General features: G+C 29.4%; 1 protein-coding gene across 7 annotated transcripts in view; it reads right to left on the bottom strand.

Annotated features, from left to right (window-relative positions):
* Positions 1–535: 535 nt before the first annotated feature.
* Positions 536–14,258, bottom strand: part of LOC143053955 (uncharacterized) — a 32,108-nt gene continuing 18,385 nt past the window's right edge. For 3 of the 7 annotated variants that reach the window (XM_076226778.1, XM_076226777.1, XM_076226776.1), the window contains exons 4-9: positions 9,553–9,655; positions 8,108–8,186; positions 7,077–7,157; positions 3,024–3,184; positions 2,484–2,630; positions 536–1,524 (exon numbers count right to left, since the gene is read on the bottom strand). In XM_076226778.1, the coding sequence (XP_076082893.1) occupies positions 1,257–1,524; positions 2,484–2,630; positions 3,024–3,184; positions 7,077–7,157; positions 8,108–8,186; positions 9,553–9,655 (839 nt within the window). In that variant the 3' untranslated portion in view covers positions 536–1,256. Of the gene's footprint in view, positions 1,525–2,483; positions 2,631–3,023; positions 3,185–5,573; positions 5,628–7,076; positions 7,158–8,107; positions 8,187–9,552; positions 9,656–13,086; positions 13,135–14,258 lie in introns of all 7 variants that reach the window. The other 4 variants (XM_076226781.1, XM_076226780.1, XM_076226775.1 and 1 more) reach the window with 3 other exon arrangements.

Raw genomic sequence — 14,258 nt, 5'->3', positions numbered from 1 at the left:
CTTTGCTCATAGTTGAAGACCGTACAGTGACCTTTAGTTGTTTAATTTTGTGTCATTTGGTCTCTTGTTTGGAGTTGTCTAATTGGCAATCATACCACATCTTCTTTTTTTTTTTTTAAATATGTATAACAATAAGATTCACACGACTATTAATGAGAATCTTAATTGGTGTTAACACTTGTCCCCTTCCGTCATACATCAAGGTATCATAAATTTGTGGTCTTCAAATTCATAGGTTTGAGAGTTTGTATGACTTTTTTTTCACGAAAAGCGACGTAAACCCACACAATCTAAAAATATGCTATTTTCATCATGTGCATGTAATACATATCAATACTTCAAAACAGAATTCAGGACACTTTTCATAATTTATTGATAACAATGAACATTTCATAATACTCCAATTATCACAGCTTATTATTCCAATTTATACAATATATAATACGTAAAGTAAAATAGTTTTATTACATTTAATTTCGAAGTGTTGTTTGTCACCATTGTATTTAAAATATTTGAGAACATTTGACGTACTCATATTTATGGTGATAGATCTTATTGTATGTAAAATACCTTAATAATATGTGTATCTTAGAAGTTTAATATATAACCATAAAAATGGTTAACACAAATTTAATAATGTTTAAGAGTTATAAAGCTTAACAACAGAATACCTCCTCTACAAGATACCAAAATACATTTTACTAGTCAACTGAGTATTACCCTGCAACCAAAACGATTGTTTTTCGAACTTTTAAATATTTACCCAATACTCAATAAAAGAAAAAGTTACGACAAAACATGTTTTTTCCTCAAAATTTGTAGGATCTATACTCATTACAGAACTAACAAAGATTATTTTGTAATAATTTGTATCTCATTATGCATCTTTTGAAAAGTCTTGGCAATACGTGATGTAATCAATCTATAATCACAAATTGCTTTTGTTATGGAGCTTTTAAAACTATTATGCTAACTCGTTTTTTTTTCGAAAGACGTCTAATTATATCTATTATGCATACAGTAAAGAGAAACTCTTACTTTTATGTAAAGAAAATTTCTCTATATCAATAACATTGATGTAGTTAAGTAATACATTTTCCAATTTATTATCTGTTTATATAAATGAGAATAAAGAAATGAAAATCGTTACTCAATTTCGTTTACAACACTTCCTAACGATTTATTAATGGACGGATGGCATTGTACAGTTAATACTATTTCATACAAATAAGAACACTTATATCATCTATATCACTTTAACTAGCCTTCTGCGCTGATCCTGTTGGTTGTTGCTGAGGTTTCTGTGACTCATCAAGTGACTTTACACACTCAGACACCGCTTTTCGTGAACCAGGAGTATTTTGAAGATATGCAAAGTAGGCTTTGCGCATGTGCGGTCGATTCATCGGATGAATTTCCTCTATTTTATCTAGATCCATTCTGTAAAAATCATCTTTTGTACGTTTATAATCTTTGTCGATCTTCTGTGGAGCATTTAAACTAAATCTCTGATTCATTTCCTCCCTAAAAAAAAATAAAAAATATATAGTAAAAGACTGAGGTTTAGGAACAATAATTATTGCTTCACACTGAGAGGAATTGATAGTCCATTAAATGATATACAATTAATAACGTAAACGGTACCAGTTTACTGCTTGGTACTTTTTGGCGCCGAATTGTTATACCACATAGTGACACATTTCCTTGGAATTGTTAACGATTAATAACCATGTTTTTTTAGCGAACTGTTAACCCCGTATTTATAAAATAAATGCAATTACCTTATGTGTGTTCGCAAAATTGATTTTTAGAACTATAAATCAAGGATTTATGTATGTCATTTGCATTTGTGAACTATTAACTATTCATCAGCTCATTCCCCAACAATTACGAAATGTTCCAAAATAATTCCAAATTTCAATAACCAAGTATTAACAAATAGACCAATTGAGAATGGAAATGGGGAATGTGCCAAAGAGACAACAACCCGACCATAGAGCAGACAACAGCAGAAGGTCATCAACAGGTCTTCAATGCAGCGAGAAATTCCCGCACCCGGAGGCGTCCTTCAGCTGGCCCCTTAACAAATATATATACTAGTTCAGTGATAATGAACGCCAAACTAAACTAATACAAGACTAACAAAGGCCAGAGGCTCCTGACTTGGGACAGACGCAAAAATGCGGCGGGGTGAAACATACATTGCTGTATGCGCGAGCTGCCAACCAAATATTACGGTGATATCATTTCAAACTGTTAACAATGAAATATTAACTGTAAAATATCGTATTTCCAATATTTTCTATTAAAAGTACATCATCATCAAAATCATAGTCATCACAAACTTCCCTCGTGCTCATTCTTATTGTTAGTTTATTCGTATTGTTAGTTTAACATCAATGTTCAATATTATAACCTTAAATGGTGTGAAAATGACACATTTCGTTTATCAAACATGTATAATAAAATGGATAAGTCAATACCTAAATTTAGGAATATCTTGATAGGGAAATCTCATTGTAGCGTTTTCTTTTCCAGCATGGAACGGTACAACTGGAAATTTTGGCAGTCGAGTGCTCCCCTTGTTGTCTTTCTTGCCTTTTTCTTTGGCATCTTTTTCTTTCTTTTGTCTGCATATGAATAAATAAAGATAAAAAAATCAAACTTTTTTTATTTTCTTGATTTTTGTTCTATAAGAAGAAAATATGCAAATTCATAATCAGATGTTTCTTTTAAAACATTTTGTTTCAATAAGCTCAAAAACATGAGTCCCCTCATCGGGGTGTCCAAGTTATCACATAGTCACAAAGTTTTTGCCAACATAATCACATTATCATCATTTGTTTTAAACAGGAAAATTAAATATTCAAAAACACTCTCCTAGATTATTAGATAATCAAAATTACATAAAGTATTCAGTCTTGTAATCAAATAATCACAATAAAAATAGTCAAGTGATCATATAATCGATATCCCCATGAGGAGGCTCAATCATATAAGCATGCAGTTCTGTGAATACTCACTCTTTTGTTCTCTCTGGGCTGTGTGTTGTTCCTCGTGTTGACGTTCGCTGAGCACTACCAATTTTGGGCAGAATTGTGTTATCCATCTCAAGATCTACCCATGGATCACAGAGTCCTACAGCAGTACTACGACTAACATAGCTGTGGCGGAATTCTTCAGGCTGAAAACAAAATCATAAATTATTTTGTCTGAAGACATATCCACATACAATATTAACATTTACATTTGCATTTCTTGTGATTACAAAACAATTGATATTGATCTATATTAATTTTATATTTTAACTTTGAAGTGTTTTTTTTTTTTTATAAGAGACATTCATTTAAAAAGCATCTGGTGCAGAACAAATAAGGTACCGTGAATGTTATTATAAATTAATATACTTGAAAAAGTCCCTTAACACGAGTAATTCAGTTGAAATTTACATAGTCCAACATACTGCCATGTCACTATACATTTGTATTATGGAAAGGAAGACAAGTTCGAAAAAAGATTTTTGATCTACGGAAAATATCGGAATTTTCAGTCTCTCAGAAAACAACTTACAGTAACTTAATTGGTTCTTATTGTAAAGAAAGTAACTTAAATGTAAAAATAATTTTGAGCAGAAAAGACAAATCCATTCAGATTGCTAAATACTTGTTGAGGAAAACATGGCAAATGAAAGTCGTTTTATTGGAAGTTTGAAATAATGTACCAAACGTAATGTCTTACATAAGTTTGCTAATAGCATGCTTAGGTTATTAAATATCACATGAAGACCAGTTGAATGATTTAGAATATCAATATATGAATCAGGAGAAGTGCCTGTAGTTATTACAAGTGAGAAAATCATTCACGAGAGACCAACGACGAAGAATGTAAAACAACTGACGATCATCGTACGATCCATGGATATAGTAGTATTGTAAGCTACAAAAGGACACGTTATAAAAAAAGGTGAATCATTCAAATAATGAAAACAATCTGATTTATGATTAAAACAATTAAAAATAGATATAGAAGAAGGCAACACAAGACAAACATTTACGGAAGCTGGCTTGTGATGTTTTGGAATTTTTGTCAGATTTTCGGAATCTTCTTGTTTTATCCATTTTAATGCCTTAACAAATTTTGCCCGGTGACCCCCATTTTTTTATTTATAATTCTTTTACATATATAATGATAAGCTGTCTGTTAAAGTCTTATAGAATTTTAATAATGTTTAATAGTTTTTGGGGACTAAAAACTTGTCAATGATAAAGCTATGAAAAGTCAACATAGAACATTTTCCCGCCAAAATTTCAATGGCTTATATATCGAAAACAAGCAGTAACCTATATATTTGTTTTGCTCTTTGGACTCCTTAATAATACCCTATCAATATAAACTAGTGTTTTGAAAAGTTAATCACTTTGAAACTGAGAAGAGAAGTCCCTTAATTAAAGGCTCTTAGCTTTGGATAGGCACATACAAAGTGTGACAGGGTAATGTGAACTGAAATAAACTAATAATATTAGACATTATGACTATAAATATGCACTGTAATCTAGCAGACACAAACAATATATTAGCTAAACATTTATTTTTCGCTGTACTCTTTTATGAGACAATAGTATTTCTTTCATACGGCATTTAACGTTTTGAAATACTGTGGATTCTTTTATTTTTGTTGATGTCAATTCTCATGGCATGATATAAAAATTATATTGTTGTGGATATTTGCCATAGGCTGTAATACAATGCGCACTTCGTTGTACATATTCCTACATATAAATCCGTGGTTGCCTATATCACGAATCCAAGAAAATATTAGTACTCCAATAATGATAACGAACGAATGAGTAACTAATTACGTAAACTCATGTGTGAACATTCCAGAGAAACCATGAAATTCAATGACTCGATCTGTTAGCGTCTTTGTATTTACTCTTTCCAGTTATTTCCATGATGTCATGGTATGAACAATTATAGAATATGAAGGAAAATGTAAGAAAAACATTCAGTTCTATTAGGTGCATCAATTACATGTGCCGTAAGAAAAACAAAAGTGCAAAAAGGAATTAAAAGATGAGTTAAATTAATAGGCCAATATTATCATTTAAAAAGGATTTGTAGTGATCATGGTGATAATTTCCTACAGTTGTTAGGTTAGAGCACGAACAAAAAGTTTGATTCATAAACATAATATAGTTAAAAATGGAGTTATATTTCAAATATTTGATCTGAGCTTTTGCTCTAAAATATTTAAGATTTCATTCGAATGGGACATATCTGGCAAAAGTTAAACAAATATATGTCAAATAAAAACAGCTCCTCACTAGCAAAACTCTATCCCTCGTCAGCAAAAAATTAAAAAATATTAGTATAAAAATGAAATAATTCCACCTCCTCTCTAGCGAAGCTTGATTTGTATTGACAGAATATCGTTAAACTCTGGCCATGTATGGTAAATTGTACACTGGAAATTGTATAAATTCAATAATTTAGAAATAGACTGCACGCAACTGCGTAAGCCCTAGCTGAAACCCCACACATTCTCACACGTGCATGTAGTTTTGTGTTCTTACAGTGCTAATTGTCCTTGATCTCATTACTGGTGCATGTTGCCTTTCATCCGCATTCTAAAATGTAACATACTTTTTTTATATTCTAGTTCACTCCCTCACTAAAGATATAACAATAAAATGTTCGTTTTGAGAACATGTTGACCAGTTTAAACTTACTTCCATTACTATGTTCTTGAAACATAGCTCGAAATATTATTATGCGACGACTTTTGTAAATCTATTACAAAGTATGATAAATATTATTCACAGAACATTCACTAACATTTTGTTGAGAAGGGCAAATAAAATCACAATGAGATTAAAATTAACGCATATCAATATCTATGAAAAATTTTAAGTCTTTTCAAGGGGATTTTGTATTAATTTATTTATTGTTTGTACACAAGATAAAAGAAAAACATCACGTTATTGGTCAAAAATCCAGTTGAAGGACGTTGTCAAACAAAAACAACAACAAAACTTAAGTAATTGATTTTAAAATTTTGTATCAATTTATCATTTCCTGGTTTATCATTTATTAAAACGGTTTGAAACAAACTCTTTTCATTATGTCCTTAATTTGAACGATCAAAATATTAAATACCACGAATTAAAACACAATCATTTAGTCTTAAATTACAATTTTGAAAAGCTACTAAAAAATAAGTAGCAAACTGTACTTTGAACAAATATGAAGTAAAAATCATTCAAGAAACTAGGCTTAAAAAAGTATTTTGAAACGAAAAAAAACACATGTATAACATATATCTATATTCAATAAAATAAAACTATGTTTCTAAATAATAACAACTACAAAAAAGCTTCAGTCGAATACAAAATAAAATACACACATGTGCAATAAAATTTAAAAAGGAATGGTTTGAATTTCAATGAAAGTACGCGATATTATGATTTAAAATTTCGCGAAAATATTTTTCTATTTGTAGTTATTTAATACATCTTTTATTTCCATTCAATATGTAGTTTGTTACAAAAACATTATATATGAAGTTCAAACTTGTTTTTCACTCAAAATAAAATCCTTTTGATTAATTGATACTAGTTAAAATTAGGTAAAATGTTACTTTTTAATGGCAACAAACTCTTGAATAAAATCACATGAAGGTTTGATTTTATAAAATTGGCATAACTATTTTTCTAGTATATTTGCAAGATACTTGAGATTTCGCTTTATGTAATAGATTTTGATTTGACTAACAATGTAACTTTATAGATAAAGTCCCTGGAAAATATTTGTCAGTACTTTGGATATTTACTGCGTAACCCATAAAAGATCAATTATCGTCTTCTTTTGTTTTATGATTTACAGTAGATTGTAGATGGATCTGCAATATTATTACAATAGCTCGTTTAAGTAACTTCATTTTTTTTCCTATGTATGTAAATATTTTCGTTTTAAGAAAAAAATCTCTTACTTAGTGCATAAAATGCAAAAACACCATAGCAGTGTGCAGCACCAAAGTGTGTACATAAACAACACAATAGTATATAGATGCTTCTTACAACTTTGTTTCGCTTTTTTGTCCTGGGAGATCTTGGTGTTTCAACAGGTTCAGGAGTTTTTGAATCTTGATCATCAACAGACTATTTAATGAGTAATTCAAGGTAAGTAATAATGTAAAAATTGATATTAAAGAATTTTAAAAAAGTTAAAACTTTCTTATAGGTCTTTGGTGTCTTTTTGTGTTTGTACTGTGACCAACAGGTCGTCATACAAGCATTTTGTTACAAAAATACATTTGATCTTAGTTGATCTTTAATAATCATATCATAACGATAACTATGATTCTTTTTTAATCTGGAATGTAAGGAATCGAATTAACACTAAAACGTATATACAAGAACTTAGTCACTAGAAAAATTGGTTTGCGTTCAAATCATTGAATACTTAAATTTTTAAGACAAACATGATTGAAAGGTTTTCCTTTTTCTTACTTGCACATTTTCAACATTTTTATATGTTATTTCAAACAATAAGTTATTTTATTTATATATATTATTAAAGCAAATTTAGTTTTAAGCATGTATGGTATCAACAATGAATGGCGATGATTATAATATGCATATCATATTATAGCTGTATAAACGTGTATATATGCAATGTATTTGGCATCAGTGAAAGATGACAATAAATGAAGGCTGTATACAATTTGTAAACTTCTTCCCAGCATTACTATTTCCAGTGTTTTTGTATGATATATTGATCAAGTGGTATCTTAATTTAAAAGAAATAAAATGTAGATATTATTCATCATATCAGGTTTATGGTTCTGTTTGATTTATACGAAACTGCTATATCACTCAGCTTTTCTCAGCCGATTTTAAGAATGTTATAATTTTTCTAAGACTCCTTTTTCGATATAAAATTTCGATTTTACACTTTTAACAATCATTTTCTTAAAAGTTCATATTAAGTTGTTTCGATGTATCATACTTTATCAGTAACAAATCCAATTAATCGTCAATTTTATTTAAATTTACATTTTCACATTAAATTAAAACCTCAATATATTTTTTCTATGTAACTAGCTTACCAAATCTATTAAGAATGCCGCTGTAGATGTATTGTAGTATGGTTCTAAGCTTGTCCATACAAATGGAAAGTGGGCACGCCTACAAAAACAAATAATAATAATATAAATATATTCATGATAAAAATGGTCTTCTTCTTTTTGAATTTACCTTGGAGTTCGGTATTTTTGTAATACTTTATTGACGTTTTGTAAGTCAAGGTACAAACATATATAGATGTAAAATCAATGGAAATCGCTTCGTCTCAAACGAAAATAGGACCACGTAGACCAAACAGTGTAAAAAGCTCACGATATATGTATATCGCCTCATGTATTTAAAAGTCTAGATAACATAAAATGCGAGTCATATTTGCTATAAAACGTTTGCGTAAATTGATTCATTAGAATGCATTTTTGTTAATAATCTGGGAGAAAAAAATATTATTTTCATCCTGAATCTAAGTTGTCACTGAAAAATGCAAAGCCTTGAGATTTTATTCTATTTGTAATATTGAAAAGAAGTCTTTAGAAATAAGGCGGTTGCTACAGCTAATGACAAATTCATCTTTCCTAAAGCTTTATTCTAAATTTTTGAAACGTAACTACCACGCCTGTCAATATGAACTTCCTTTCTATAAAAAACAAAAAAAGTGTGTGTGATGACATTTTGTGAGGGAATTCGATGTTTTCTATACCACTGTTCATTCCAACGCACTTGATGACAATACCACTATATCAATAAGAATGAATGTTTTTGTTAATTTGAAGTCGCTAATTCCTTTTGGATCATTTAATATTTAAAAAACGCGATTTTTTTTTATAAAGTCAATAATTATGTAGACTTTTGAAGCCCAAAAATTCTATTATCCTACATACGCAAATTACAGAAACTTAAAATAAATGACATTCAAACTGGACACTGGACGAGGCAATATTACGCTTTATCAATAAAAGTAAAGGTATGAAAGGTAATAATCGCCACTTTTTCTATTTTCACAAAATTTTACAAGTAGATATATTATTTTTGAAAAGCCTATTTCGAAAAAAAAAAGAAAGTTTACGAATAAAAAATTTTATTCCAGTTTATTCCAGTAAACAAGTCCTTTTTCGAAAAGAAATGCCGAAATACAATTTACGCACGGCTACGACAGGTAAAATTATTATTGAAATTAATACAAAAAAGCATTTTTCAGTCTAATTTGAAAATATTAATTACAATTAATCCCAAACTAAAGTAGATATTAAATAAAGTCAAAATATGTCCGATCTGCCTATTTGTGGACATGAAAAGTCAATACGATCGTTTTGATTGTCAATTTCGCCTACCTCACAAAATATTGTTAGGCACTATAGTCTTATGTCTTTTTTTGACAAAGAAGTCATTTAATTTTAATTTTTTGACCGTGAAATATAAATTCAAAATTAAATACAAGTATTAAAAATGAGTTTATCTAACTAATACATACTGTCTTGGTTTTCGTATATGGGATTTGTCTTTTTTAAGAACCTCTTGGAGTCTTCTTAATTCTTCTGTTTTATATTCTTTTTTCTGTTTTCCCGATTGAGAGGCTGAAAAAGTCAAAACTACTTATAAGCCTGCCATATATATTTCATAAAAATAATAGTATATATTCTGTAGCTGATAATTTTAAGTTAAAAAAATAAGTATGATAATTTAAAAAAAAATAAGGGAAACTGCAACGTATTTTCAATCATAATTTAAAAACAAGTCAGAACACACTGGAAAACGTACAACACTTCATTATACTTCAATGCAATATATGTCTTCTAATATCAAAAGATGTAAATTACTACAACAAAAAATATACCAAATACTTGGTCTTTAAAACAGAAAATATAACGAATGTTGTATATCCTTGTAAGGGAAACGTGTACAAACAGTATGCAATTTATTCAACTTTGAGTGATTGATGCTAATACAAGAATCGTCAAAATCAAAAAGCATTTTCTTATCTTATCTGAACATGAATATTATTTTCGAAAGACATGTCGTTCATTAGTATATAAAAGATATACTAATATGGAAATCAATACTAAAATAACGACCAAATAAAGAGGTTTATATTCATCAATTACATAATGAGGAATCCGTGTACGTTTTTGTTTATCAATGACGGAAACCACTGTTATATTCGTGTCACTTGTCAATTTTGTTTACGAACAAAAGGAAATTCTAAAGTTTTTCATCAATTTCATATGCATGGTTAGTGGATTACATCCTCATATAGCTAACAATATAGATAAAATTGCATTCTAATAAAACTGATGAAAGTCTACTTTAGATATACCTTATGGAAAACACTTTTCTTTTCAATTTTCCTCTGCATGACTTGTGATCAGCAGAAGATTAGATATGGATTAAAAACTTGCAAAGAATCACCTGCTTGTCGACAGTAACGATCAATAATCCTCATTGCGATCAGATAATTCATTGAACACTGACTTCTCGTCAAAAGATTAGTTCAAACATTAGAATAAAACAAAGTCAATATGAGCAAAAACACACTATCAAATCAAACGGAATCTTTCTTTCTGAAGACTGAAATTTATTTTACATACTGGCGAGTTGAAAAACAACTTATCAAAGCAGGAAATCTAAATGAAAAATGACATAAAGTCTGAATTCAGGTATTATTTCTACATGTATTTACTTTTAGGAGATAATTAAATTGTCATATTCTTTATTTTGTCACATATTTGTACAAGGTTTTATCTTTGCATTCAACCTAATAATAAAGGAATGGATAAATTTTTGTGTCTACTTTTAGTATAATTCTGTGAACACAAAAAACCTGTGTCACAACAATACAATACGTGAAGATATAAAAGTAATTTGCATTCTATGGCATATATGATGACACATTTTTTACAACGAGCATTCGATGATCACGGAAGAATGAAGTTACGAATTAATAACACAGCAATGAAAGAAGGTCACACACAGTGAATAAACATATTCGGCATACAGTTAATCTTAAAATACAATTGCGTCAAACACCTGCATGTATCTCAAGAATATATTATCTGAAGAGGTTGGATCTGGTCCTTGTCTAAAGCATGAACTTAAAAATGTTATTCACTCCTATCAAGAAAAGAAATAATTAAGTCACGTGATCAGTGAAGTTAAAGTAAATTTTATTTTCAAAAGCTTATATTACAAAATGATGAAAAACGAAGCAAACAATAGTGTAGGAACTGAAAGCATTTTCCCAAATAACTTGATGTAAAAACAAAACTATCTAAACTAAACAAACCCCTGTTTCCAATTTTCTATTTACTATCAAGAATCATACACCAAAAGCCGATTTCCTTTAACCATGAAATAAACTTTTCAATTTGTAGCATACATTTTTCTAAAAATTGGTTAATTCAAAAGTGAAACAAGAATTTTATGATTATCTTGTTGGATTAACAAAATGGATTACGAGTGAACATAAGTGTATAATATAAACGTGTGATAAAAACTTTTAAATAAAGAGAAAATGTGTTTGTATTTTTTGAAATTTCATTGAGACTAAAACATTTCAACAATACAGTAAGGAGATAAGGTATAGAAATGTTAATTGATTTAAACAGCTATCCAACAATACCGTATAATCAGTAGACAAACATGAAAATGAATTCACACCACCGCCTGTTTAACGACAAACAATAAACGAAAAACAAGTAAGACAGACAGAACACAGTGTAACTATCCAAGATAGTTCACATTTGCTAAAAAAAACTCAAAGCCAAGGTTCTGCTAGAATAAAATATCAGCCAGTACAATGGACTCAGTATCAATTTTAATGTATGATCCTATGTCAGGGCACATCATGTGTGGTTATCACATTTTGAATAACCAAAAACAAAAGCGCCGTAACAAATCATAATAGTTGCTGCTTTACAGAAATAGTCTCAAGCATTCTTAAATTTAATTCATGACAAAGTCATATATATTTTTAAAAATCTTCCCCATTAACCAATAATGGCATTTTTGAATATATATGCAACTTGATTTGTTATAATGTAGAGTATTTTACTTAATAAGAAATGGAGGAAACCACGGGAATATTAGAACCTCAGAGTTTGCAGTAAACTAATAAAACCATGGCAATTAACAGAAAGACGACAAAAAGTCACAAAATACTATATGGATAATGAATGACTGGCAACGCAACACGAATTGGGGGAGATCTCTGGTACAAGGGCACATTTGTTAAAACTAAGTACACGCTATGTCTGAAAGAGTTGACGTGACATTATGACTGCTTTAGACAACTTGTAATTTTACTTTTCTTGTTAATATGAATATATGTCAGACCATGCGTTACTGTTTGTTGTGTACTTTACCGCTTATGTAAAGCTTAAACTTAAAGAGGTGTAAAAGAACAGAAAATAAACCAGGTGTAATTAAAATGCCGAATATGTTTAAACACAATTGATGCAGGTTTCTATTTTCGTTAAAAAATAAATAAAATCTCTTCAAAAATAATAAATTAATATCAAAACATGCATACTACACTAAAACACTTTGACAACGTATAAATAACGACATTTTCAAAACAAAGACTACATGTATGTATGATACATTGAAATTAAGTATGAAATAGATGAACTAAATATGTACAAGAAAGCGTAGTGTTGGGCTAGGCTAAATGTTATTTCATCATATCTAAGTAGTGCATTGTATTTTTAATAATTTGAGAAACTTGCATGTTATACTCAATCCATTTTATCGTCACTGATCACCTTTTCAGAAAAGTTATAAAAAGTTTTCAGAAGAGTCGTATCTATTTTAGTTTTGGTATATGAAAGTGTTGTTAGTAGCTTTTGTTTACTTATTGTCGTGCAATTGTATGAAATTAGTATGATTTACAATTGCTGGGAGTTCAATCAAAATACATTGGGTTTAAAGACTACAATACAGAAAACTATCAAACAGTTAGAGATTAAAGCAACATCACGTACTGCGCATGTTATAACGCATGCACTCCTACCTTCTGCGCTTTCCTCTGGTTTCTTCTGTTGATTATCTTTTTTCCTTCCTGTTTTATTTTAAAGGAGATATTAAACTTTGTCTTTTATCAAAAAGAAATATACTCCAGGATATTCTTTTATAAAATTGTGATTCGAATGTTAAATGTTCCTATATTCGAGACAAAGGTTACACTAGAAAATAGCTAAATAAGTCAAAGTTTCTTTTAATTTTCTTTATAAGTTAGATGATATATTATGTGATGTTATTAGTGAGGTGTATACATGTATGTGCCTCATGCCAGTATTTATAAAACTACTAGATTTTAAAATGGACACAAACGCCCACTGTAAATATCGTTATACGTTTGATATATGCAGTGGTTTTTAGGTTTGAACTATGACAAGCATAGTCTCTAAACAGATAATGCTTTAAATTAAGTAGTTTTATAAATATCTCTCCAGAACAGATTGTGTGAGAAGATTGCAGAAATTTAAAGCAAATAAAAGCAATTGAAAAATAAGAAAAAAAAGGTTTCCTGAATAACCCTTAAATATAAAAACTTTGAAGATCTTTAAACAATTATCTTGATTGTGCTAAATGATTTTTCAATCCTTTTTTCATTAAATAAGTTACATATCTGATCAAAATGTCAATTACAGTGAAACCTGGGCAAACCGAACCCTGATAAAACCGAATTTCAGTTTAAACCGAACAATTTTCAAAGTCCCACAAAATTTCGCTATCAATTAACGTTAATTCAACCTGAAAAAACCGAACCCTGTCAACACCGAATTCCGAACGCTTTTTGAAGGCTCGTTAGTAAATTATTATCTAAAAATTACCTGTCAAAATCGATCAATACCAATCAAAACAATAAAATATTATTAATTATTTGCATGATTTAATTAAACAAACACAGGATGGCAAAGTATCCCCGAAGGTATTTGAGGTTTAATGAACTTGTGAGTTGTTATTACAAACTAATTAGCATGTCTGTGTCCATGTATAAAGTGAGTTTTTGTACAGAAACGTTAAACTGGTCAGCTACCCCAATCGCCGATAATGACGAGAAAAGAACTTTCCCTTAGATGATCTTAGATCAATTAAATGCACCTTACTCAAATAATTACGGCCACAAAATCGTAACTGCCATTCTGTAGCTAAACTGTTTAATTAAATAATAGTTTTAAA

The sequence above is a fragment of the Mytilus galloprovincialis genome, chromosome 12 (assembly GCF_965363235.1).
Source record: "Mytilus galloprovincialis chromosome 12, xbMytGall1.hap1.1, whole genome shotgun sequence".
In the NCBI taxonomy this organism is placed as follows: domain Eukaryota; kingdom Metazoa; phylum Mollusca; class Bivalvia; order Mytilida; family Mytilidae; genus Mytilus; species Mytilus galloprovincialis.
This window is presented reverse-complemented; position numbering and strand designations above follow the sequence as displayed.